A 26,561-nucleotide genomic window follows, 5' to 3' on the forward strand; every position below is an offset into this window, starting at 1 on the left:
CAGACTCGTCGTCCGATCGAATTGCGCCTAATGTGAGGGGGGTATAACGCCGATCAGAGAAAAATAGTATTGAAGGGAAATTCGATGAAAGGACCCAAGGATTTGATTTATTATGTTACCTTCACAGAAGGTACATACTGTTTTTGCTCTGTTTCTTCTTCTTCTTCTTCTTCTTCTTCTTCTTTTCCGCACAAATAAAAAACATGAATATCTCCAAAACTAGACCTTGGAATATCTCGTAATTCAGCAAGCTGGTAGGTCTGCACATAAGACAATGCACCTCGGTCATTTGGTCCCCCAAAGACACAAAAAAATGATTTTATGGGGCAAAAAAGGGTGAAAAAACTGGCAATTTTAACACAAAATCGAACTTTCGAGCCCCCATAGAACAATGGAACTATGTTCCGAGGACCCGGGTGCTTGTCGAACCCACGACGGGAGATATGGAACTCACACGTTCCACATGTTCGAAACGAGGTCAACGACCTGACGGCTACGAAAAATGCACCAATTTCAACGCGTACAGCGGGGGTTATCAATAAAGACTTTTATCGACTTTTAATCCAAGTCGAAGTTGGGTTGCGTGCTCTGGACAAGGACAACAAAAGCGAAAAGTCAGAGAATCGTCGACCCCAGCACCGATTGGACGTACTTGTCGCGGGAAAATGGACATCTCAACGTCTTTTCCTTCGCAAGATCAAGTAGAAACCTCAAGTGTCGTCACTGAAGACTTACCATTGCAGACTAAAGGTGAGTTTTTGCAACCACTCGGTAAATAATATGGGTGGGAAATGGAAATGTACATGTACGAAGAATTCAAGGTGCTGAAATCTGATCTTCTGTCAACAGGAGATTGGGCAAACACATTATCTTTGAACAGATTCGTCGAGTTGGATGAAACGGGGGGGTGTAAATGCGATTGACTGACATTCCCTTATATGTTAACAAGAAAACTTGGAGTTCGATGTAGGTAAATATGATGCAGATATAGACATAAACTTTTAGGTAAATATGATACAGATATAGGCATAAACTTTGCAATACCAATGTCCCTTTTTACTTTAACCACCCCAGCATAACTAATGGTTCATTCCGGAAGAAATCATTTCCGTGGGAGGAGCTTTGAAACTTATCGAGTAAATAATACTATTCTGATTTATGTATTCAACCAAACGTTTTTAATTTGTCAAGCAATACAAAAGGATATGTAAAATAACTTTACATAAATAATAAAAGAGACTCTGTTTATTGAATTAGAATGTGTCATTGACTGACGGTCTCCCGCGAAGAAACTAATGGTTATGTCCGATTCAAATTTTTGTTGTCAGCCGTTGACAACCTCCTTGCTTATTCGCAAAAATTCCCCGGAAACGTCACGATTGTTTCCTATTTTTATCTTCTCTTTAAGTAGAAATATTTTTACAAAAAGTTTTGTGTGGTGGATATTATATTTGGTGATTTAAGAAATAAATTTCCAAACGCCCGTGTCATCGACAAAGTGGATAAAATGGCCGGCGCAGATAGCCCAGGAAGTCGTCTGGTTCGCGAACGCCGGCCTACAGTTGTCGTTTTTTCAGACTCTATATGTAAGTATTTAGATAAGCAGCCTGCTTTTGACGCACCCCCCTTTTCGTTCTTCTTACATGCGAATCGTGGTGCTAAAATTAACGACGTAGCTGCAGATATCAGCCGTCTCAACGTTGGTGTACCTGTAACGTTACTGTTTGCCCACGTGGGAACAAATAATTTGTGTTTGATGAGATCTTTGCAAGAAGACATTGGGGACTTTGACAGACTCATTACCATTGCCAAGTCCAGATTTCCTGAAAGTTTGGTTGTAATGTCCAGTATCCTACCTAGATTAGATTGTAGAGATTTGGACGCCAGACGAGTCGTATTGAATAAGCAATTAGCTGCTCTATGTGAACGGCGTGGTGTTGTTTACTGTAACAATGGTGATAGCATTAACAGGTCAATGTTGGCCCAGGATTGTTTACATCTTGGAATGCAAGGAAATGTCATGTTTGCTGACCATGTATTCCGCCATTTGAGTTATTATTTGCAGCTGGAAGAAAGCACTAGAGCCTGATAACTACAAGTACTGGCTGTTGGTTCTTGAAGACATGTGTTACACAAAAGGTGAGTTTGCAAAATTTACAACATTATTTGCTTGGGCCTATGCTGTTTTTACAGTTATGGTTCAGAAAAAAATGGTGGATTGACTTACAGATTAACAATGTTATAACTGATTTTATGTCATACCTGGGCGATAGGCCATCGACTTTTTGTCGAAATCGCTGTTGCTTTATTTTTGCGTATACACTCAACACACACTGTCATACTACCGTACTGTGTCCATTGAATCAAATAATAAACAAGATGCTGTGGTTGAAAGACGCACTGTGTACGCCGAACTCCGTCTGCTGCGACGTTCTAGATCACAGGGATTGTTCGCGCAAAGGCCGACAGGAGTAGAACAGTTTCGCAGTTGGCTCGAACGCGTTCGTGAAGCCCTGCTCGAACCGATGAACCACCAAGGGGCTAACTTCTCTAACTACATAAAAGTGACTGGGTAGGAAATACTATCCGGAAAGAGCGTTACCAATAGGGGAGACAGCAGGAAATGTGACTTAGAACCACAGTTCTATGGTGGATCTGGGACTTCTCGGCTTTTACGTGAGAATAGTTTTCAGCGTGGCTGGTTTGACAAAAGGCGATAGGCCATAGAGTATTTGTTGAAATCAGTATTATATGCACTTTGTCGTACTAAAATCAGACTCTATGTACTCAAACAGTGTGAACTCGTTCCACAGTGATTCACGAGAATCATACACTGACTAACGTTACCAAACACACAGTGTTACTCGCAGTCCACTGAAATATTCCCGAGAATCATACACTAACACACTCTGTGTCTTGTTCACTGAAAGAATTCCGAGAATCATAACACTAACATACACCGTGTACGCAGTCCACTGAAAGAATCCCGGAAATCACACACAGTCATACAAGCGACGTACTTGGTTCACTGAAACTTTCGCGGGAACTTTTCTGAGTCTCGCGTCTGATTGGCTAGCAATGATGTAATCGTCTTGTGCAGCAGCGACCCTAACGGCCAGATATGGTACTGCTGGTAATGCTGTTCCCCGGAAATCGGACTTTGCAAAATGCTGCATATCTTCTTTATTATCAGGTGTTTTGTCCCAAGTAATCTCACATGGCTAGTAAGTAACACCTAGATAATAAGTAGTATCAACGTGTTTTATTTCATTGCGGCATTTCGCCAAAAACAAGGGATTTTGAAACGGCGTTTCCTAACTATTCATTATTGATCTTAACACCAAAGCGTTCGGAAGTCGGTGTTTGGCAAACTTTGGGTGATTTCGGCAAGCGTTCGTATGTGTGATTCTTTGGAATCGACAGCGTGTTTGTGTAACCGCTAGGTGTACGATTCTCAGGAATCTTTCCGTGGACGAGTACACAGTATGTGTAAGTGTATGATTCTCGGGAATCTTTCCGTGGACCGAGTACCCAGTGTGTGTATTAAGTGTACAATTCTCGGGAATCTTTCGGTGGAGTCAGATTTTTATTACAGCAAACTAAAAATGCTGATTTCAACAAAAACTCAATGGCCTACCGCCTATGGTCATACCTGGGCCGCGAAAAGGTTATGGTGATAATTTCTGTATCACACCGGCTTCCTTCGAATAAATCATACTATTTCGAACGGGCCGAGTGCGGTGTGGTAAAATTTCGAAAACGAGATTCAGATGCTAGAATTGCTGTTGTTACTATTTTTTGTTTGACTTTGAGGACACAACATTTCTTCAACTTCTAACTTGCATTTAGCATTGAAACATGTTTTCTCAGGTGGGTATGACAATAATAAATAGCTACATCACAGTCAGGGAGATCCTTCCCGTGGTTGGGCTTGTACCTCTGGTGATATGGAATACACCGTGTTGTATGCTACATGTATATATCCATATCAAATACAAACACATTTATACTGTAAATACAGAAACTTTCGCAGTGGTTTTATGTTCATGGTATTTGCAGTAGCGGTATAGGGATCATACAAATGATCAGTAATTAAGATAAACAATTGTATTGTATGATACCATGTACATTTTGTATGATCTAAAAAAGAATAAAATAGTGTGTGAAATATTGTTCCCCTTCAAATATAGAATAGCTAAGTCTGTACTGTACTTGCAGGTTAAATGTGTAAGGTTGATATTCTAAAGGGATGGGAATAATCTAACCAACAAACATAGTCACTGGGTAGTAGACTGTTATATTAGTAAAGCCATGAGTCAAACTGTTGATAATGTAATTTCTACATGTACATATGGCTTATATATAGTTTTCCTGTTACAGAAGCCATCTGATCTTTTTCAATGCAGATGATAATATTAATGTGTTTCAAATAATGAAATGGATATGTGTTGGCACTTAAGAAAATAAAAGAAGATATTACGGTTTAATCAGGGCTTTAGCCAGCTCGAAATTTTTTTCCGTCAGCCAATTACAATCGTCGCGAAAACCGCGAAAAGCTCCTTGGAAGGACTGAACTGAGACCTTGAAAAACGGGTTTTTAATGAGATTATCGTATGCGAAAGGGCGCCGACACACATTGTCAACAATCATAACAATAGCAAAACAAACAGTGTGTGGCTTTTACGGCCGTGGACAGCGTCCCCAAGCCGCCTGTAGCTTCCACCAAGGATTTTTGTCCGTCAAGGTTGACGGATTGGTTTTAAAATTTTTCCGTCAGACGCAGCACATTTCCGTCAATTGACGGAAAAACGGACGCTGGCTAAAGCCCTGGGTTTAATTCTCTTTCTGATTTCTCCACGTCTACTGAATGGATGATAATGTGCCTGCCTGCCTGGGGTTTGGTTAAAAAGGGCTTTATCTAAACCTGGATACTAGGGCTGTGTACCTAAACAAATTTCAGGTACAGGTACAGGGGTTTAGGTACATGTCCGGACCTGCACCTGTACCTAAAAAAGTTAAACCAAGTATATGTAAGTTAAACATGTAGCTAACTGTCAATACCCAAGTCTTCATTGTGCTTTGTGACTTTCTTTCTTTCTTGTCAGTCTTGAACTTTTATTACCATAAATTATATTGATTAAAAAAAAAAGAAACAGGCCTTTTTAATGTGTTGTGACATTTTATTCCCAATTACATAAGATCAAGATAAACAAGTGGTACTACATAGTTCTAAACAAGTTGTACTACATACGTTAATATACATTTTTAGTCAACACTTGTCATAGAAGGTACAGTAGTGTAGGGCAACAAGGCCGGAAACATGTACATTACAGCGATGATGTTCAGGAACAAACTAATACTGCACACTGATTGATTACGAAGAAAAGAACCTAATGTAGTAAAACTTTGAAGAAAGTGTTGATGGGGTCCTGTTGTCATATGTCCAATCTACCTTTGTACCAAATTTCAGTTCATTTGGTTTACATACAAGGGCATAGAAGCCAAAAATATACATTTTTAGTCAACACTTGTCATAGAAGGTACAGTAGTGTAGGGCAACAAGGCCGGAAACATGTACATTACAGCGATGATGTTCAGGAACAAACTAATACTGCACACTGATTGATTACGAAGAAAAGAACCTAATGTAGTAAAACTTTGAAGAAAGTGTTGATGGGGTCCTGTTGTCATATGTCTAATCTACCTTTGTACCAAATTTCAGTTCATTTGGTTTACATACAAGGGCATAGAAGCCAAAAATATACATTTTTAGTCAACACTTGTCATAGAAGGTACAGTAGTGTAGGGCAACACAGCGATGATTTTCTGGAACAAACTAATACTGCACACTGATTGATTACAAAGAAAGAAACCTAATGTAGTACAACTTGTTTAGAACAAAGAAAGGAACTTAATTAAAGAAAAACTGAAACACCCTCTTGCCCTCCTCCCCCGACCCCATCTTTGATCCCCTCCCCCTCCCACCACGACCACGACCACCGCGACCTCCGCGACCTCCGCGACCTCCACGATGACTGTGAAAGAAAATGAGATGTCCATGTTAGTGGACTCACCTACAATAGCTTAATATTAGTAATTAGTTGCTTGATTAGTTAGCAAATGTTACACAGCAAAAATATGCATGCAATTTGGTGTTAATAGAAAATAATTGAATAACATAAAAATGAAATGAGAATGGTTGCATTTAGACTTACTTGTCGCAGTCTCTGATCAGGTGCTGCGTAGACTGGCAGCGATAGCAGCGCCTGTAAAAGCACAGAATAGGAAACATCAGAGAAAGCAAGGAACATTTTGTGAGCTGTTGTGAAATGTCTATTCTAATCAAAATTGACAATGGAAGCAAACCAAATCATATTTCAACAATGACTTAAGTCTAAAAAAGAATTTTGATTATTGTTATAACCTTGTTACTTCTGTCAAACACCAACTTACTTCACTTCTTCTTGCTTCTGGTACTTGTGGTCACTGCAAAATTTTGATCATGTAGTTACAATGGCGCTAATAGTTCACATAAAAACAAACGCAGTATGGATCAGTTCAGTTCAGACGAGGACATCATTATCAGAGGCCAACACGGGAAGCAAAGTATGGATATGCGATGAAAAGTCAAATTGATGTCTTAGGTGTACTAAATATGCCTGGGATCTTAGAATATTACATAATATAATACTTACGGATATGCTGCATCTTTCAGCCAGTCAGTTCTGCCATGACGTTTGGAAAGAAATATATATATATGCATTAATTGCATGCTTATATAATTTACTACATCATGTCATATTGTACTGATAAATCAATCAATACTTACTTTCGGTCTTTGTGCCTTTATTTCTACTCAGAAAGGCATGTGGTAGATGTGTATGTTTCAATAATGCAAGAAATTGCATTATTGCGATATTGATAACAATTCCTAATAATGTGAAATATCAACTTACTCCAGGCTCCTTTTCTTTTGTTCTTTCTTCTCCTCTTCTTTTACTTCAGGCTCATTCTTCTCTTTCTTCTGAATTTCAGACTCTTCGTGGTCCATCTCTTCACCAGAACTGTAACATATGGGATAAGCACTTGTATAAAGCATGTAAATTTTATGGATGGCATCCTATGCAGAATATAATGAGATAGTGCAAAAGAATAAGATGAGTAAAAAAACAAGATGGCTAAGTTTTTAAAATATATACCATAAATGTTGTAAAAAGATTTGAAGTGACAAAATATGGCAATACAACTAACAACTAGGGTAGTCAAAGTGATACCAGTGTGGCATACTGGTTATCACTTGCCAAGCTGGCAACCTCATTCGTGGCTTCCATATTGGTTGCTCTTTTACAACTATCCAACAAGTTTCACTTCTGCAACTAGAGTCATGACTACCTGGCTAGTATCACTTCTACAAGTATAAATATTAGGTTGCTACACGTTAGCCCATTTTGGTCTATCTGACCTACTCTCCAAGCGGAGGTTAGGCTCCGCCGTCCGGCTGTTTTTTTTAACGTTTTTTAGTCGTTTTTATCGGGCTTTCTATTTTGTCATTTCACAGCAAGATATAAAAAAAATAGAAAGCCCGATAAAAACGACTAAAAAAACGTTAAAAAACAACCGGAGCCTAACCTCTGCTTGGAGAGTATATCTGACCATCCCAGAAGAAGAAACACAATTTTTTTTTCTTCTGAAATCAGGCGAAAATCGATAAGCTGATACACTGTATCATCAATAACATTTACTTGCTGTGGCCTAATGTGGAAATATCTTAGAATGACCTTTGGAGTACGAGTTGTAATTCACTAATTTAAGGATGTAGATGTAGAAAAACAGAACTTTATAAATACACCATTAATACATACCTTTCTGCTAGTATTTTGTCTTCGTCGACGTATAGTGCTGTGTCTCAGGCAGAAACAAATAACGTTAAAATTTGACCTTTATCAATGTCAACGATGTCATGAAATACTCAGGGAAGACGATAGCAAACCATTGTCGTATATACTGCAGAGTCTTCATTTCACTTACTAGTAGTACTACATGGATTAATTTGCAATTGGCGTCGTGTAGTTAATGGTTTGAATAAGCTGATACCGTGAGTAAAATACCGTGATTACAATGCAAAAACTCAGCAAGAACTCACCTTGGAAGTTACTCGTCAATTGCTTTGCCATGCTTTGTCAATTTGAGGTACCCCCTATAGATCTATACGACGAAGGGAATATATTGAATTTGACGCCCAGATTTTTGATTGGCTGAAGCTGGTCATGTGTTCCCCCAAATCAGAAGGCCGATTGGCTTACGACAATATTTCGTCATCTCTATGCAAATGGCCTCGTCCACATATAAGCAGAAGGTAAGACGTCCAAAATGTCTTGAAATTGTCATCGCAAATCCACGAAAGGTGATAACAGTTGTTTCAAAAAGTATGCGAATCGTAATACATTTGTGTATACAATCGATACTTGCGAAAAACACAAAACCTCTATGTTTTTTTATTGATATAACTTTTGCTTTGACCCCCGTATTGCTGGGGGTTTCGACTCGTCTGATCTGCTGGTTTTCGCGCGCTTTCTCTGTTTTTCTCTCTCTGCTCTGTCAGCGACGTTACATCTCGCTGCACTTTTGTTGTGTCCAACTCAAAAGAGTTGTAATCCACGAAACATATTTTACTCGGCTTGAAATCTGGAAGGTTTAGCGTTTTTTCACATTCATTGGTAGTTAACGTTACTATACTTGTAGGAAAGGTTTGTTGTGAAGTATTGTCAAACTCTTCCAGTTTTCCAGTCAACCGAGGAAACGTCTTTTTCACAGGTAAGTCGCCGTATTTTCGCGCCAGGAAGTTTTTGAGAAGATTGATTGTTTTGTATCGTGGGCAGTTCGCGCCAGGAAGTTTCTGATTGATCGTTTTCTATCGTGGGCAGTTGATTCTGTTTTTTGGTTGTTGTTTTTTGTTTGTTTCAACGAGTTTTGCCTTTGGGGGGCTTTTTTCTAGCAGTATCAATGGACGACAATAAAGACGTCAGTCGGTTGCCAGGCGACGTGACGGCAGTGCTTACGTAGTAGGTTGTTTTGGTCACGTGACCAAGATGGCGGCAGAAGGAGAATAGTTGCTCGTAAAGATTAGTCATTTCTTACAGTCAAGATCAGCCAGACTGGCTCCCCTTTATCGTCAAGCGACGTGACAACAATACGTCACCGGAACGTAATCTGCATTACTGCATGAGTTGGCGTTAAATCAACATTGCGGATATTTTCGAGCGGATTTTATTATTAAAAATTAGCGCTTTTGAAAATTATGAGCGCTGTGCTTTTTTTTTTTTCCTTGCAGGCACATTGACTACGGGTGAAAAAAAATGGAATAGTATCGGTAACTTTTTTGTTTGGTTGGTTGGTGTTTTGATAGAGAATTTACCTGGAAGTTTGGGCGTTTTATCGTCTATACTGTACTTGATCTATTGGAAAATTTGCAGTCAAAAAATTGTGACGGAGAGATAATTTTAAGAGAGTCGTTGTTTTGGTTGGCAGAATTCAGATACCAAAAAACTTATCGGTTCCCTTTGCTGGTACAGTCAAACCTGTCTATATCGGCCACTCAAGGGACTGGTCAATATTGGCCACAATAGAGAGGTGGCCACTATAGAGAGGTGGCTATTATAGAGGAAATGCTGATTGATTGACCACAAGAAATAAGTTACACATGGTTTTAGTACCAATTGATCTTTATTCACATATAAATACAGTACTGTACATGCACTGCAATGGTTGTAACACTATATGAATAAAGACAACAAAAGCTAAAACAAAAGTTTTAAATGTTACAATTGATATTGTCTGAAGAGACCGGTATCGTCATATTTCTTTGATACTTCGCCGTCCGTGTGTTCCCGCTCGCGTTCACACGTCAGATTCCACCATTATGCTAATGTGGCAGTCACAAGAAAAACCTGTCATTTTTTTAGACTTATCTCTTAATAAATGTAAGAATAAAATCCACCATACTATTATTCTGAAGTTCATATTATTTTATATCTGTAACAATTTATTCAGAGTGTTTTTGTAATGTAAAAAAAATCGTGTTGGGCAGGTGGCTGCTAAGCCTATTTCTTAATCATTACGAATCCAAGGGACTGACAAAAAGTGGCCACTATGGCCAGGTGGCCGGTATGCAAAGGTGGCCGCTAGTACAGGTTTGACTGTATTGTCTATACTTAACGTTACAGTGGTTTTGTTTCTTGTTCTGAATTATTTCAATAGGAATTGTCATATTATGGTGTGTATGGAATGCGCCCACAGGACTTCATTTACATTTATGGTGTACATCACTTAAGAATGCTTACCTTTGGGATTTTTTTGTTTTAACAAAAATGTTGATTTTGGGTTCCTGTGTCATGGAATAGTCTACTTATCTGGAAATTGGTATATGGGTTGCACTTGGAATTTGGAAAATGGGTCACATAGATCAGTCAATTTTGCATAGACAGGGGTGTTCTGGAAGAACCCATTCCTGTCTTTGGGAGGATGAGATTTATCAACTTACAAAGGATCATCAAGATACATTTGATGAGCTGATTTGACTGTTTGTGACATAATTATTAAGAAATGATTTCTTCTGCACCAAAGGTACAAACTTAAAAGAAAGAGAATGTACCAGAAATCATTCATGTACAGACTTTTTTTTTTAATCTAAAATTCTTTTTGACACAACATATCTATTGGTTAATGTGGCATGATTGAGTGCTGCCTTTTCCGGTGTCCTGAACCGAGGTTTACTTATTTTCAGGGTGCGGTTACGTGGCTCGTAAGTTCGAAATGGATTCAGATCTGCAGGACGGCGAACAGTGGATTGGGTGTCCTTTGTTACAGCACACTTGCATGGCCACCTTGCACAGTCAGAATGGTGCTGTAGGTCAGCTACCCCCGATGATTCAACAAAATGCCCTTCCAATGTACAAGGAGTGGCAAACCAAAGCCATTTTGCGGTTGTATCAGAAGCCTGGTTCTGCAACACCATGGCAACTACCCTTTACAGATATCATAGATGACAAAACTATCTTCTATGATGATGATGATGAAAGTATCTACCATGTAGGTCGAGACCTAACAGTAGATTATGATGATTATGGCATATATGGTATTGTGAGTGGCTTTATGTCAGCAGACATCGAAGTGAGGGGTGAATGTGATATGTGTATTCATGATGGTGAGGGGCAGCAGCTTGATATCCTCCTGCCCGCTCTTCTGGCCCAGTGTCCTTCCATTATGGATGACATTGTCTTTGCCCTTGAGCACGAGAATGTCCTTACCATTGATGTTCAGGACATAGACCACGATAAGACCTTTGTAGATGTTCATACTGGTGTTGTCGAGGATCATCGTACTCTATGTGCACATTATAAGTACCGAGGAGACTTAAACATGATGTCTAATGTGCTAGCATATGCACAATCAGTGCACAGCTTATGTAATTTCCAGCCGTATTCCTCTTATGAGAGATCTTATGGTACATTACATTTGCAGCAACAACATCACAATGAATATCCATATTGCTTGTCAGATAATGACATTAGATGGGGTCTTGCTTACATGAATTATGGTGACTGGTGAACATGTTAAAATACATATGTACTTACAAGGTTATTCACAGAAAAAGTATTGCTATCTGACATAATGTATCAAAATAGAAATTTGTCTGCACATTTTGACGTACTTCATATTCCCTGCTTCAGTCTATAGGTGGCAACCAGGATGGGGGTCGACCTTTCTACGTACAGAGCAAGGATAGGCTGCTACTCTGGACCCTCCCTTCGCTTTTGGGCGGAAGCATCGTGTTTGCTGGTGTGGGCGACAATTGCACAACTAGTACTTTTCCTTTCGGGAGATATTGAACAAAATCCGGGACCTAAGCAAGGGTAAGAGACTTGACAATATTTACCATGGTGTGTGGGGGGGGTTGGTTGGTGGTCTGGGGGAGAGAGCTTGGCAAGATTCAAAGCGGGTGCAGTAAAAAAATAATTTCAAATACTCTCTCACTGGTTCACATATTTTTTTGATGGACCTCCCCCTGCCCCAAGAATTTTTCAATGGCCCTCCCCCCCAGGCCAAAAAATGTTTCCATGGCCCTCCCCCCAGTGCACCAGAGCAGTCTCCCCTCCCTGGTAAATATTGTCAAGTCCTTAAACGTCAGAAATCAGCTTTGTCATGGTAGACTACTTTGAACATGATTACCACTATCAGAATCTGAATGTACATGATTAGTTGCAGTGTGGGGTTCAGTACAACTTGGAGACCATTCACATGTGTCTCTGTCATGCTGAGAGTCAAGATAACACCATCTGACAGCTACAAAATAGACCTAAGTCCTCTGGGTGGTCTTCTTGTGAAAGTTTGACTACTGTATCATCTGTGTTCATGTTAAACATCCATTTTAATTAGTACATAATGTACCATGCTAAAGAAGTCCTGCCTGTATGGATATTGCTACAATAAAACTTGCAGACCTATCGTTAGCAGTGTACACGAGAGCATTGTGACCACTGCTGTTACAATATTATGTTTCCAATTCTAGGAAGGTATCAAAGGAAAGGCAACGGTCACCGGATGTACATGAGACCGGAGCACATGCTGGTGGAGGGTTTGTCTTTCGCCCTTTGACGCAGATTGACCAATGGACATTGTCAGGTCAGTTACACATTCCTGTTGCAATGTGGCATACGCCTGGACAAAATGGTGTACCCCTAGAGTGTCCACTGACTGTAAAAAGTATTGGGGGGCGTGGAGACTGTTTTTTCAAAGCAATCTCATACGCAGTGTTTGGAATCGAGGAATGCCATGGCGCGCTAAGGTCACGTTTAGTTGCATACATGCAGACATTACCAGATGAGTTTTGCAGGCTTTTCCTTCCCGAAGGACTGTCCATGTCTGGTTACTTAGTGTCATCTGAAATGAGTCTTGAAGGCACATGGGCAACCGATGCAGAGATCCACTGCATGGCTTCATTGCTTAGAAGACCTATCTTTGTCTATACTTATTGTGGTACAAGGGAGGGGTGGAAATGGATGAAATTTTCTCCTACAGGAACCGTAAGACAAGACACTTATTTGTCAGATGGTGGGTATGGCCATGGTATGATTTATCTCCAAAATACTAATCAGAATCATTATGATGTTGTCACAGATGTAATGAGCTTAGAGCAATCTAGGAGTTTGTCACGGTATCAGCACTATCGGCACATGCAAAAAATTACAGCTAATAAGGCAGAAAAGTTCCGTGCTTCAGAACGCAAGAGAAAGGCAGATTGTTATGTCCATGAGGTCCACAGAAAGAGGCAACTTAGCCAACAACAGACCAGGTATCATACTGATGACAGGCACAAGAAAGAGAAAGTTGCAGAAGCACAGGCAAGGTATCACAATGATGACAACTACAGGGAGGCGAAAGTTGCAGAAGCACAGGCAAAGTATCGCAATGATGACAACTACAGGAAGGCGAAAGTTGCAGAAGCACAGGGAAAGTATCACAATGATGACAACTACAGGAAGGCAAAAGTTGCAGAAGCACAGGCAAAGTATCACAATGATGACAACTACAGGAAGGCGAAAGTTGCAGAAGCACAGGCAAAGTATCACAATGATGACAACTACAGGAAGGCGAAAGTTGCAGAAGCACAGGCAAAGTATCACAATGATGACAACTACAGGAAGGCAAAAGTTGCAGAAGCACAGGCAAAGTATCACAATGATGACAACTACAGGAAGGCGAAAGTTGCAGAAGCACAGGCAAAGTATCACAATGATGACAACTACAGGAAGGCAAAAGTTGAACATGAGAGAGAAAAGTATCAAACTGATTCAGAACTTAGAGAAGGAAAAATAGTGCAGGTGCAGCATAGTAGAAGTAAAAAACTTAATTCCACAAATGTGGACAAAGCTGTTATAAGATTTCAAAAAGCGTGTACAGAAAGACTACAATATCCATGTACTGTGTGTTATAAGATAAATTTTAAGACACAAGTCGTGGAGTGTAATCGATCTAAGTTGAACTTCCATCCTTCAGTTCTTGTCTGCCTGACAGGTGAGTATGTTCATAAATGTGACAGCGAGTGCACTGCAGAGCCTTGTCCTAAGCTTGAGACACGTGGTAAGGAATGGATATGCCACACCTGCAAAAATCACTTGAAGAAGAGAAACATACCCCCCCAGGCCCAAATTAACAAGATGAGTCTTCCAGCAATACCCCCCGTATTGAAATGTCTCAATACGCTTGAGTCACAGTTGATAGCTCCTAGAATACCATTCATGAAGGTAGCGGCTCTGCCAAAAGGTGGCCAAAAAGGAGTTCATGGTCCTGTAGTATGTGTACCAGCAGATGTAAGTAAGACTCATCAGGTTCTTCCGAGAATGCCTTCAGAGGCTCAGTTTGTCCGAGTTAAATTGAAGAGACGATTACAGTACAATGGTTTTTATTTGTACAGACAAATAAGTCCATTCAAGGTTGATGCTGCCCTGCAATATCTTGTAGAAAATAATGAACATTACAGTGGTGTGTCTATCGACAGCAATTGGGTTCTGCCGTGGAATGAAGAAGAAGGGGGGCTTATCCAGCCACCTGCTACTGAAACTGGTATGGAAGACGAGGAGATGGACAACATCCTTCGACAGATCAATGATGAAGAAGTAACAGATCGAGAAGAACTTCAAGAAGAAGCCGCTCTGAATGAAGACGATCTTTTGAGGGGAATACCTCACGACTCATGTTTACAGCCATGTGATGTAGGACAAGACTTCCTAGATTACTATGATGAAAACATACTGTGTGTGGCCCCAGGAGAAGGTAATAGGCCAGTTTCTGTCTTTAAGGAAGTTGGTGGAGAAGCAATGTCTTTCCCAGTTCAGTTTCCAATGGGGAAGTATTCTTTCAATGATGATCGCGAGATACGCATAACTGCCAGTCAGTACTTCAAGGCTCGCCTTATGAGTGCAGACACACGGTTTGCGAGAGACACCAGCTACATCTTCTTCGCACAATATGTAACAGAGTTGAATTTCATACAGTCAAACATGTCTATATCGTTGCGAAAAAGTGCACCGATCACAAGTGACGGGCGTGACATAGGGGCCCAAATGTTGTCTAACAGAGAGGACTTACAGTCCATTCTAAAGTCAGATGTAGGCTATCGCTTCCTTCAGCCAGTCAGGGGTACGCCGCAGTTCTGGGAAAAGACGCTAAATGAATTGTATGCGATGATAAGACAGCTGGGAATCCCTACATGGTTTGCTAGCTTTTCTGCCGCAGATTTGCGATGGCCAGAAGTGTTAGAGGCTATTCGACAAGATCATGGCACAGTACCAGTAAGTGAGTTGTCGTGGGAAGAGCGTTGTGACATTTTGAAGAGTAATCCTGTCACAGCCGCTCGCATGTTCGATCACCGAGTTAAGCTGCTTTTCAAACATCTCATTAAATCTCCGTCTCAACCGATTGGGGAAGTGATAGATTTTTTCGTGCGGACAGAATTTCAATCGCGCGGTAGCCCACATATTCACCTTTTGCTTTGGGTGAAAGATGCGCCAAAATTAAATGAAAATACTGAAGAGGAGATCTGCTCCTTTGTGGACAAGTATGTGTGCAGTCAGCTACCTAACCCAGAGACAGATAAAGAGTTATTCGACATAGTTAGTCAGGTTCAAACACACCGAAAAGGGCATACGGCGTCATGCAAGAAAGGTGGCAAGGTCTGTAGGTTTGGATTCCCTAAACCTCCTGTGAAGCAGACATTTCTGTGTGGCCCCGTGGCACTGAAGGACCTGACCGAAGCAGAAATGGCGTCTCTTCCTGGAAGAAAGAAGCAAGCCGAAGTGATCCTTAAAAAGTTCTGGGACGTGTTGGACAAGAACACAGAACCAGAGAAGTGCTCCACTGATCAAATTCTGAAAGAGGCGAAGCTCACCACTGCGCAATTCTGTGATGCTTTCAACTTGATTTCAACCAGAAAACAGGTGGTTCTCCAGCGAGATCCGAAAGACATGTATGTGAACAATTTTAACCCACATCTGCTCCGTGCGTGGAATGGAAACATGGATATCCAATACATCTGCGATGCTTACAGTTGTGTTAGGTACATTGTATCGTACATTAACAAAGCGGAAAGGGAAATGGGAAACCTACTTAAACAGGCCCAGAAAGAGGCGAGGGAGGGCAATGAGGATATAGTTAAAGAAATGAGGAAAGTAGGCAGTGCCTACCTTCATCATAGGGAAGTAAGTGCCCAGGAGGCAGTGTATCGAGCCTGTAGCCTGAAGCTAAAAGATTGTTCCAGAGAAGTCACTTTCATACCGACAGATGAGAAAGCTTGTCGCCTTTCTAAACCCCTGGCAGCGATCCAAAACATTGGTGAAGGAGAAAGCATCTGGATGACAAGCATTATGGACCGATACAAGGCGAGACCACAGAAAGAACCCTTCCAAACAATGTGTGCCGCAACGTTTGTTTCTGAGTATCGTGTGGTTTCATTTTCAGGCAAGGAAGAAGATGCTGAACAAACATCTCGAGGCACCAAGGAGCATGTTCTAAATGATAATTTAGGGTCGGTACAAAAGCGCACCAGATCGCAGCCCGCTATCATCCGCTTTGCTAAGTTTAATAAGGAGAAAGAACCAGAGTCACACTACTTGACATTACTAAAGTTGTACTTGCCGCACTACTCTGACGCGCAGTTAAAACCAGAACAGTTTGCAAAGTATGAAGATTTCTACTTGAATGGCTCTGTTTCATTGTCTGATAGAACAGGTGTCTTGAAGGTCAGGGATATTGTTGAGAATAACAGGTGTCAATTCGAGAGAAACCGCGACCAGATTGATGAGGCGCGCAAAGAAGTTGAAAACACCAGCGGTGATCTAGATGATGCCTGGGCTAAAATATTTCCTGTCCCGGAGCAGGACAGATCTGAGTGTCAAGACTTGCAAGAAAAAGTTAGGGTTTTTGATGATGAGGATGTTATTGATGACATTCCAGATCTTGCAACTTCGGACAAGTCAAAAGAACAAGGCTTCACCCTAGAAAGGTGCCAATTGCAGATGAAAAAGAAAACTGCTCTTCCCTTACTGCAGTCGCTCAACCCCATCCAACAAGATGTTTTCTATTTTGTGAGGAAGTGGTGTATGGAAACTGCTCAGGGAATGCGACCAGATCCTTTTCATATTTTTGTAACGGGTGGCGCAGGGACCGGAAAGAGCCATCTTATCAAGTGCATATATTATGAGGCTACTAAAATACTTAAGGAGACACAAGAGAACCCTGACAATATCTCTGTCCTACTTACAGCGCCCACAGGAACGGCGGCATTTAACATCGATGGGAGTACTGTTCACCATGCATTTCACATTGCACGCATGTCAAATACGTATCAGCCCCTGTCAGAAAAAACGCTGAATGCAGTGCGTGCACAGTACCAAAGTCTAAGAATTGTGGTCATAGATGAAGTTTCGATGGTCGATAGAAAGCTACTTTACCACATTCACGGCAGATTGGGCCAACTGAGACAAGTGCACCCGGACATAAAGTTTGGAAATGTGAGCATATTGGCAGTGGGCGACATGAACCAAATTCCCCCGGTTCGGGCTCACGGTCTCTGCAAGGGGAAAGATACCGTGATTGTTGACCTCTGGAATCCCCATTTTGAAGTAGTTCAGTTAAATGAGATCATGAGGCAGAAGGATGATGCTGCATTTGCAGAGCTTTTGAATAGGCTTAGGGTAAAGAAAAAGAAAGAACGACTTTCTGATGAAGATGACAAAACTCTGTCTTCAAGGGTGCTCTCTCTAGATTTTGCATCTGATGACTATCCAAAAGACGTGCTTCACATTTTCACCACAAATGATTCTGTTGCACAGCATAATGATAGAATGTTGAAGCTCCGGTGTTCACAGATTAGACAATACGAGGCTTGCGATTTTGTCAAAGATCCGTGCACAGGGTCAATGAAAAGAAGGGATCTAGCTAGAGGAGAGAGTGACGACCTACCCGACATGGTCCGTGTCGGAGTCGGTGCACGGGTCATGCTTTGCCGCAATGTCAACGTTGAAGATGGTTTAGTGAATGGTGCATTTGGAATGGTGACTGGTGTGAAAGGTGGGGAAGATCATGAGAGTGATGTTGCAACGGTTTATGTGCTATTTGACAACCCAAGGGTAGGTGCAAATGAAAGGCAAAAGAGTTCTGCTCCCAACTCAGAGATACCTGTCAACTCGGTGCCAGTATGTCAGGTCGATAGCACCTTGAAAAGGTCAAGTAAAGTTACACGTCGACAAATTCCATTGAAGCTGGCCTGGGCTTGTACGACACACAAGGTACAGGGTATGACCGTTCCTGAAGCGGTCGTCTCCATGAAAAATGTGTTTGCATCAGGTATGGCATATGTGGCATTAAGCAGGGTATCTTCCATAGGTGGTCTCCACATCACAGACTATAAGCAGGAGTCCATCTACTGTGATGAGCATGTAGAGAATGCAGTCAAAGAGATGATGCACTTGCAGTTTAGATCTGACCCGTTCAAAAATGCCGATGACAGGTCTGAAAGTAATAGGGTCCTGAAAATTGTCCATCACAATACCGAAAATCTAGTAAGTAACTTTGAAAGTCTAAAGTCTACCTGTCTGCTCAAAGCTGATATCATATGCTTGACCGAGACATGGTTATCGGAAGATGTGCAGGATTCTAAGGTGCAGCTAGAAAACTTTGATGTGTTTCGCAAAGACAGAACACATGTTTGTGAGGAAGAGTCTATGACTAGAAGTTCACCACATGGAGGAGTGGCAGTTTATGTCCGTAATGGATACAGCTGTTATGAAATACCCATTCCAGATGACATTAGCCTGGAATGTGTGGTTATGCTAATGTCTGTTGAGGACATAGAGATTCTCATTGTACCTGTTTACAGGCCACCTAGTGTGAAAAAAGACGCATTCATAGTCAATGTAGAGAAATTGATGCAGTACTTGTTGGCCACAGTGAAGCGAACAACTACAATCTTTCTTGGGGACTTTAATGAGAATTTGTTATCAGGTGAAGACAACAAAAAGATACAGAAGTTCTTTGAGACAAACAATTTCGAACAGTTGGTGGAAGATCCTACAACCATGAAAGGAACTCTTATTGACCATGTTTACATTGCACCACCATCATCAAATGTAAGCTGTGGGGTCATACAGACATTTTACAGTTACCATGATGCTGTGTATTGTACGCTGTATCGGTGATGCTGCAATAAGCCATGAAAAAGGCATTGGATTAGAAAAATTCCTTCCTTTGTGATGTTGTGTATCATTATATACACCAGCTCTGGCCTTGCATAGTCTGATTGGTCGACCTCATTGTTGACCAAACATGGTATGTGAGGGGGAGGGGTAATGAAGTCGTGGACTCTTACCCGCTCCGCCCTTGCCAACCTCTTACCTCATTGGTGGGTAAGGGGGCTCCTGGTAAAACAGGAACCCCCTTTACCTATCATTGGGGTTTGATGTTGGTAAGGGGGTTCCTGGTAATCATCACCAGCTCTGGTCTTGGTAACCCTGTTTGATCAAAGCTGAACAAACAGGGGATGCGAGAGAGAGGGGTAATGAAGTCGTGGACTCTTACCCGCTCCGCCCTTACCAACGACTCATCTCATTGGTGGGTAAGGGGGCTCCTGGTAAAACAGGAACCCCCTTTACCAACCATTGGGGTTTGAATTGGTACGGGGGTTCCTGGTATCAGAAATCATCGCCAGCTCTGGCCTTGCATACTCTGATTGGTCGACCTCATTGTTGAACAAACAGGGTATGCGAGGGGGAGGGGTACTGAAGTCATGGACTCTTACCCGCTCCGCCCTTGCCAACCTCTTACCTCATTGGTGGGTAAGGGGGCTCCTGGTAAAACAGGAACCCCCTTTACCAACTATTGGGGTTTGGTGTTGGTAAGGGGGTTCCTGGTATCAGAAATCATCGCCAGCTCTGGCCTTGCATACTCTGATTGGTCGACCTCATTGTTGAACAAACAGGGTATGCGAGGGGGAGGGGTACTGAAGTCATGGACTCTTACCCGCTCCGCCCTTGCCAACCTCTTACCTCATTGGTGGGTAAGGGGGCTCCTGGTAAAACAGGAACCCCCTTTACCAACCATTGGGGTTTGGTGTTGGTAAGGGGGTTCCTGGTGTTACAAGCTAACAAAGGAAGGAAGAAGAAGAAAGGAAATGAGAAAGGAAGTAGAACTTTTCTCTGTAATTGGAGAAGAGGAGGAAAATAAGAAAAAATGTAAATGGGATGCACAAAAATATCAATAGGCAGTCACATTTGGCAATAACCTAATTTTTTTTTTCTTTTCCTTTAGGAGACCATTCTTCTGCTTGAAGAACACCGTGGAGTTGGCAAATGCCTTCCGGCGTTTTTCCAAATACCTTCAGGCATTTTTCAAAATTTCTTATTTAATCATTTTATATATTTTTTTACATATCTTTATATATGTTCTGTATTTGTAATGTATCTTTACAAATGTAATCATGTTTAGTTTTCTTCTTACGGTCATAATATTTATATTTCATCAATACCAAAGTTTTGTGTGAAATATATTGTGTTGGTAATGTTTCTTTTTTTCTTCTTTCTCTTGTCAAGTCTTCCATTGTTCCAGAGGGAGAGTGTCTAATAGGAGGATGGAGCTGGACAGGCAGGAAGAGATGATGGTGAAAGACCAGGTGAGGAACAAGAGAGTGGGCTTGTGGGAGAAATAAACAAAATGCTGACTTGATTTTGAAATTTTACCAATTATTGAGTTATTCCTGATGATGATTGATGGCAACCTTGAGACTGAGTTGAGAAGGCCCTAATCTTCTACATCCTTTGTCTTCTCTGCAATCTCCTTTAGGCTCCACATGCTGTTTAATCAGGGACACATATTAAATGTCAATCTCCTTCTATCTTTGAACTGCAGATCATAGGAAATTTTAAAGAGCGTGTCTTCGTGTATTTAGCACTTCCTGTTATTGTAGCCCTTTGTGTTTCTTGGCATCAGAATGTCGTTTATGTGTCTGCTACTCCTCTTTATGGACAGAGGATTCGCACCTACCACTGAGTGACTGTGTGAGACAGTATGTGTGAGTGCATGCATCATTTTTTCCAGGTCCGGTTTTTCAGGACCAGTCCAATAAGAAAACGGTTTTGTACCGATACCCACCCCTAACCAACCCTAGGTGCTACGTCTAAGTAAGTAAGGGCGCTCAGGGTCAAAGAGCCAACCCTGAGTGTTACGTCTAAGTAAGTAAGTAAGGTGGGCAATCTTCGGGACTGTCTCAGAATGTAAGAAAAAGGGTAAAAACGTCGGCAGTTTGAAACGAATGAACACACATTCACTTGGATCAAATATGTATATGTTTACGTTATGTACATATACTTTCCTTTATAAGAACCTTACTGCAGCCTTACTATATATGACCTCTGCTTTATGTACGGTTTAGGAAATAATGAACGCCTGTAAATCACTTGTATATTTATATTTGTGTATATCACATGCTCAATGAATTGTATTGCCTGTTGCATACATGTCAAGTTCATATTTGCCGCAGTGAGACAGTGTGTGAGTGCATGCATAATTTTTTGGGGGGTACAATTCTATAGTAGCTAATGCAAAAGATAAAATTTATTTTCACAGTAATTCAAGGCTGTCAGATCTTTCCCTCACTTTACCTTTCTTGTTACCTAACCCTCCATCCAATGTATGAATTTCTTGAATCATTGAATTTGAAAGAGTGCATATATAGTGATAAAATTTATTTTCCTAGTAATTTATTTTAAGATCTGATCTTTCCCTCCCCTTGCCATATCTTTCTTGCTCTTTACGGTAACCCACCAAAGCTCTTTTCATTCTTTTCTTGAAATTGCGTATTGCCCATTTACCATTAGGTTCAGGTCTGGACCATTGTAGATCGTACCTGTACCTGAATTTTCTGTACCGGTACGCACCCCTACTGCAGCACAGTCTTGTCGTCCTTGATGTATCCCTTCTGTGGATCATACATCTCGTTAAATTTGAAAGAGTGCATTTTGTAATAATGATAAAATTTGATTTAAGGATATGATCTTTTCCTCTCCTCGCCATACCTTTCTTGCTGCTTAACCATCCAATGTATGAATGAAATAGTTATCCATGGTGGAATTTTTCATTCTGTTCATTGTCAACTTCATATTTGCCGCTTAACCATCCAATGTATGAATGAAATAGCTATCCATGGTGGAATTTTTAATTCTGTTCATTGTCAACTTCATATTTGCCGCTTAACCATCCAATGTATGAATAAAATAGCTATCCATGGTGGAATTTTTCAATCTGTTCATTGTCAACTTCATATTTGCCGCTTAACCATCCAATGTATGAATGAAATAGCTATCCATGGTGGAATTTTTAATTCTGTTCATTGTCAACTTCATATTTGCCGCTTAACCATCCAATGTATGAATGAAATAGCTATCCATGGTGGAATTTTTCAATCTGTTCATTGTCAACTTCATATTTGCCGCTTAACCATCCAATGTATGAATGAAATAGCTATCCATGGTAGAATTTTTCATTCTGTTCATTGTCAACTTCATATTTGCCGCTTAACCTTCCAATGTATGAATGAAATAGCTATCCATGGTGGAATTTTTAATTCTGTTCATTGTCAACTTCATATTTGCCGCTTAACCATCCAATGTATGAATGAAATAGCTATCCATGGTGGAATTTTTCAATCTGTTCATTGTCAACTTCATATTTGCCGCTTAACCATCCAATGTATGAATGAAATAGCTATCCATGGTAGAATTTTTCATTCTGTTCATTGTCAACTTCATATTTGCCGCTTAACCTTCCAACGTATGAATGCAATAGTTATCCATGGTGGAATTTTTCATTCTGATCATTGTCAAGTTCATATTTGCCGCAGTGAGACAGTGTGTGAGTGCATGCATAATTTTTTTGGGGGGTACAATTCTATAGTATCTAATGCAAAAGATAAAATTTATTTTCACAGTAATTTAAGGCTCTCAGATCTTTCCCTCACTTTACCTTTCTTGTCACCTAACCCCTTCTTTCAACCCCCGATCTCAAGGCCAAATCTGAAGGACTGTGTGAGATAGCACGTATGAGTGTATGCATATTTTTTTCGGTACAATTTTATTTTTAGGTTAGGACATTAGGAGGAAATGTATTGTGTTGGTAATGTGTCTTTCTTCTGATCAATGTTTGATTTTAATCTGAATGTTTCTGCTCTGCTTTGAATTTTTACTCGCCTGTTTTGGTCCTGTAGGTGGGACCCCTTCTAGTGAGGGAAGAGAAGCAGACAGACATGGTTCCAGCCCAGCCACAGGACACAGCAGATTCTATCTAAATCAATGACAATGAACAGAATGAAAAAAATTTCACCATGGACACTATTTCATTCATACATTGGAGCAGACTCCATCCTGAAGAACGAGCTGTACCTGTCCAACCTTGAACCAAACATGTTCATCACTCCTCTGGATAGGGTGAGTCATTATGTAGTGTATAGTGTATTTTTTTTTGGGGGGGGGGTACAATTCTATATTATCTAATGCAAATGATAAAGTTTATTTTCACAGTAATTTAAGGCTCTCAGATCTTTCCCTCACTTTACCTTTCTTGTCACCTAACCCCTTCTTTCAACCCCCGATCTCAAGGCCAAATCTGAAGGACTGTGTGAGATAGCACGTATGAGTGCATGCATATTTTTTTCGGTACAATTTTATTTTTAGGTTAGGACATTAGGAGGAAATGTATTGTGTTGGTAATGTGTCTTTCTTCTCATCAATGTTTGATTTTAATCTGAATGTTTCTGCTCTGCAAAGATCTTCAGACATTGTTGACATGTATTCAATCATATGCTGCCTGACTACATCATGATCTTTGCAGTTTATTGGAACCAGATCAAACCATGGACCAGTACCTGTCTGAGGGTCGTCCAGCAGATCTTGGTACGTGGGCCACACAGGTCGAAATAGATGCAAGATATACGTACATGTACATCCTAATTATTGTGTAGACATGTCAGAACCTTTAAAGCTGAGAAAGGATACTGCTCGCCCTTCTTTTGATCACCTGGGAGTAGGCTGAAATCAGCTGGGCAATAGTCTTCACATCATCAGGGTACATGCTGGGAGGGAACGGCAAGGTTGAGCGGGATTGCATCATAATTATACCTGAAGTTAGCTTCTGGAATGCAACTCTACTTTCACTTTTGTTGGGCACTATGAATGTATTCTTGAGTGACAATAATTGGAACCATGAAGAAGTTTTGAGATTCATATTTTGAACATCAAATTAAGATGTTTAATATACACATTATATGTGGCTATCGCTATAGTCAAAGTAAGTTTCCATAAACGAAGTATTAAGGTTTTGTCATTGTCCATGTTTTCTCTGAAGGTGGATGCAGCAAAGATGATGAACTCTTCCACTGCGGACATCCCCGTCAGAACAGACGGCGTCATATCCCGTCAACAGCAGCACGTGCATGCAGGCGGGCGCCCAACTCTTCCTGCAGCAGCAAGGACGGCAGCGTGGTCGGGCAGGACATTGGCATGAACGCCTACCACCAGCCCGACATGTACGGCAACATGAGCCCAATGACAATGAACAGAATGAAAAAATTTCACCATGGATTACTATTTCATTCATACATTGGAGCAGACTCCATCCTGAAGAACGAGCTGTACCTGTCCAACCTGCGTACGAACCCGCCATCAGCTAATTCTGCCGCCAGGTTCCAGCCCAGCCACAGGACACAGCAGATTATAAACGAAACATGTATATTGCAACGAAACATGTATATTGCAACACAATTGAAAAGCAGCTTTGCAAATTCTAAAGCAATTGTAAAGTTTCTTGTTTTTTACTGTTGAAGATTCAAAATGTATTTTAGCTTGCATCATTCATTGTTTTTCGAGTTTTGTATATGTATTCTGGTATTTCCATTTTTCTATACATGTATTTTTGCATTTACAATTTGTCCATGTACTTTTGTATTCACAAAAAAATACTAAGATTGTCAGACAAGACTGAAAATCTTTCTTTATTAAAGCATTCAAAGTGTACATGACTTTCGCTTTCATCATTCCTCTTAATTACATAGATGGTAAGAGTGCATGTTCAGTAAATAATTTTTTTAAACTTCATTTTTGCTTAGAACATTCAGATCTTAAGTTAATGTGACTCTATCAGTGGTAGTTTGTTAAAGACTCCATTACAGCAATATGAGCAAAGGCAAAGCATTTCAAACTTATCTCTTCTGAAGAAAGTAAAAATGCTAGGCTACAACATGTGAAGGTAACATTATGTATTTGCTTGCAAATATTACCTTTCTAGTTTCATATGTTTTCAAAAGTATGCTCAAACGATACATCCATATAACTAACACTGTACGACTGTACATATGAAGGACTGGTGGAAGTTCGTCAGCCTCACCAAAGGGAGCGAATTCGAAGCTCTAGGATTAGGTAGGTACAAGTTACCATACAACTGTACAGTACAGTACAGTGTAATGTAACATCAAAACAGCTATCAAAACCACATGAAGCATACTCCTACGTCCTACCTACCATGGGGTGGGGTGGTCATATGAAATATTGATGTATATTTTAATCTCGTAATTATTAAACAACAGCAGATTTCAAGATCACTATCGGGTAAGTAACACTGTAACGCTTTGTTCGGTTTGATCCAAAGCTTCCACCCAGTACGAGCGTGTGAAAGCCGCATCAATGTCAAACTCAGAGAATAATCCCAACACATCCCCCCTCACCAATTACGCAATTACAGGTCACAGGTCAACCGAGAGTGCCCATTCGTCAATATGGTTAAAATTGCGTAATCATTGCAGAAAATTGAGTGATGAAGAAAGAGGGACGTTTATTGTGTAATTATATGTTATTAGGGTACAGAAGGACTGGTAAAAGCCGTTTGAGAGGTTTGGGTTACGTGTGGGAACCAGGTACATGTAGGAACGGGCCGTGTGCACTGACTTGTGCCGTCTGCAGGTGTTTACTTATAACTGTTGACCACACTCTCCAAGCAGAGGTTAGGCTATGGCTTTTTTTCATTCGGGCTTTTTTATCGGGCCTGTACCGTTGCCACGAGACATCAACAAAACGGTAAAAAATAGAAAGCCCGATAAAAACACCTGAATTGAAGAAAAAGTAAAAAAAAAAACACAGCCGGAGCCTAACCTCTGCTTGGAGAGTATGTTGAACTAGAGGGTTTGTACTTTTTGTATAGAACTACAGGAAAAAATACCCAATTCTACTGCTTCTCGCAAACATTTTGATATGGTAACTTACTGTATAAAAGTCTATTCTCTTTTATACTATAGATTTTCTCAATAAATTCAAATAACATATTCAAGCACATACTGACATATGAGAACACAGGCACTGTACATGTAGGACAATGATATAAAAAATGTAAAAGTAGATTTTTATTCATTCTAAATAGTCTATTCTAAGGTAGGTTAGTCTTGTCGTTGAATCTTGTACCATCGTTAT

At 40.6% G+C, this 26,561-nt stretch overlaps 2 protein-coding genes across 10 annotated transcripts; one reads left to right on the plus strand and one right to left on the minus strand.

The window, feature by feature from the left end:
* The first annotated feature begins 301 nt into the window (after window positions 1–301).
* LOC118403177 lies at window positions 302–25,115 on the plus strand. Of its 9 annotated transcripts, XR_004829611.1 has the most exons (7): window positions 1,335–2,139; window positions 11,730–11,912; window positions 12,569–12,681; window positions 20,643–20,722; window positions 23,312–23,531; window positions 23,935–23,996; window positions 24,448–25,115. XR_004829611.1 is itself a non-coding variant. In XM_035801732.1 (4 exons), the coding sequence occupies exons 3-4, from the start codon at window positions 11,749–11,751 to the stop codon at window positions 19,251–19,253; spliced, it is 6,849 nt and encodes a 2,282-aa protein (XP_035657625.1). In that variant the 5' UTR covers window positions 314–750; window positions 2,066–2,139; window positions 11,730–11,748; the 3' UTR covers window positions 19,254–20,355. The 9 variants fall into 9 exon arrangements, 3 of the variants coding, with proteins under 3 accessions (XP_035657625.1, XP_035657624.1, XP_035657626.1); XR_004829614.1 differs by lacking the exons at window positions 11,730–11,912; window positions 12,569–12,681; window positions 20,643–20,722 and adding an exon at window positions 302–750 and having other exon boundaries at window positions 2,066–2,139; XR_004829616.1 differs by lacking the exons at window positions 20,643–20,722; window positions 23,312–23,531; window positions 23,935–23,996; window positions 24,448–25,115 and adding an exon at window positions 20,362–20,434 and having other exon boundaries at window positions 1,329–1,586; window positions 2,066–2,139.
* Window positions 4,838–8,444, minus strand: LOC118403178 (RGG repeats nuclear RNA binding protein A-like). Its single transcript, XM_035801734.1, has 7 exons — window positions 8,144–8,444; window positions 7,863–7,899; window positions 6,957–7,064; window positions 6,696–6,725; window positions 6,454–6,486; window positions 6,216–6,266; window positions 4,838–6,035 (listed from the first exon to the last, which is right to left on the minus strand). The coding sequence occupies exons 1-7, from the start codon at window positions 8,172–8,174 to the stop codon at window positions 5,912–5,914; spliced, it is 414 nt and encodes a 137-aa protein (XP_035657627.1). The 5' UTR covers window positions 8,175–8,444; the 3' UTR covers window positions 4,838–5,911.
* Window positions 25,116–26,561: the final 1,446 nt, after the last annotated feature.

This window comes from Branchiostoma floridae, chromosome 16 (assembly GCF_000003815.2).
Source record: "Branchiostoma floridae strain S238N-H82 chromosome 16, Bfl_VNyyK, whole genome shotgun sequence".
In the NCBI taxonomy this organism is placed as follows: domain Eukaryota; kingdom Metazoa; phylum Chordata; class Leptocardii; order Amphioxiformes; family Branchiostomatidae; genus Branchiostoma; species Branchiostoma floridae.

Bases quoted from the DNA above. Each gene is read 5' to 3' on its own strand.
- LOC118403178 (XM_035801734.1), bottom strand. From the start codon at position 8,174: ATGGCAAAGCAATTGACGAGTAACTTCCAAG. The intron at 6,726-6,956 runs GTAAGTTGATAT...ACGTCATGGCAG, and splicing joins CAAAAGAAAAGGAGCCTGGA to AACTGACTGGCTGAAAGATG. The intron at 6,036-6,215 runs GTAAGTCTAAAT...TTTCTTTCACAG, and splicing joins CTGATCAGAGACTGCGACAA to TCATCGTGGAGGTCGCGGAG.
- LOC118403177 (XM_035801732.1), top strand. From the start codon at position 11,749: ATGGGGGTCGACCTTTCTACGTACAGAGCAAGGATAGGCTGCTACTCT. The intron at 11,913-12,568 runs GTAAGAGACTTG...TTCCAATTCTAG, and splicing joins AATCCGGGACCTAAGCAAGG to GAAGGTATCAAAGGAAAGGC.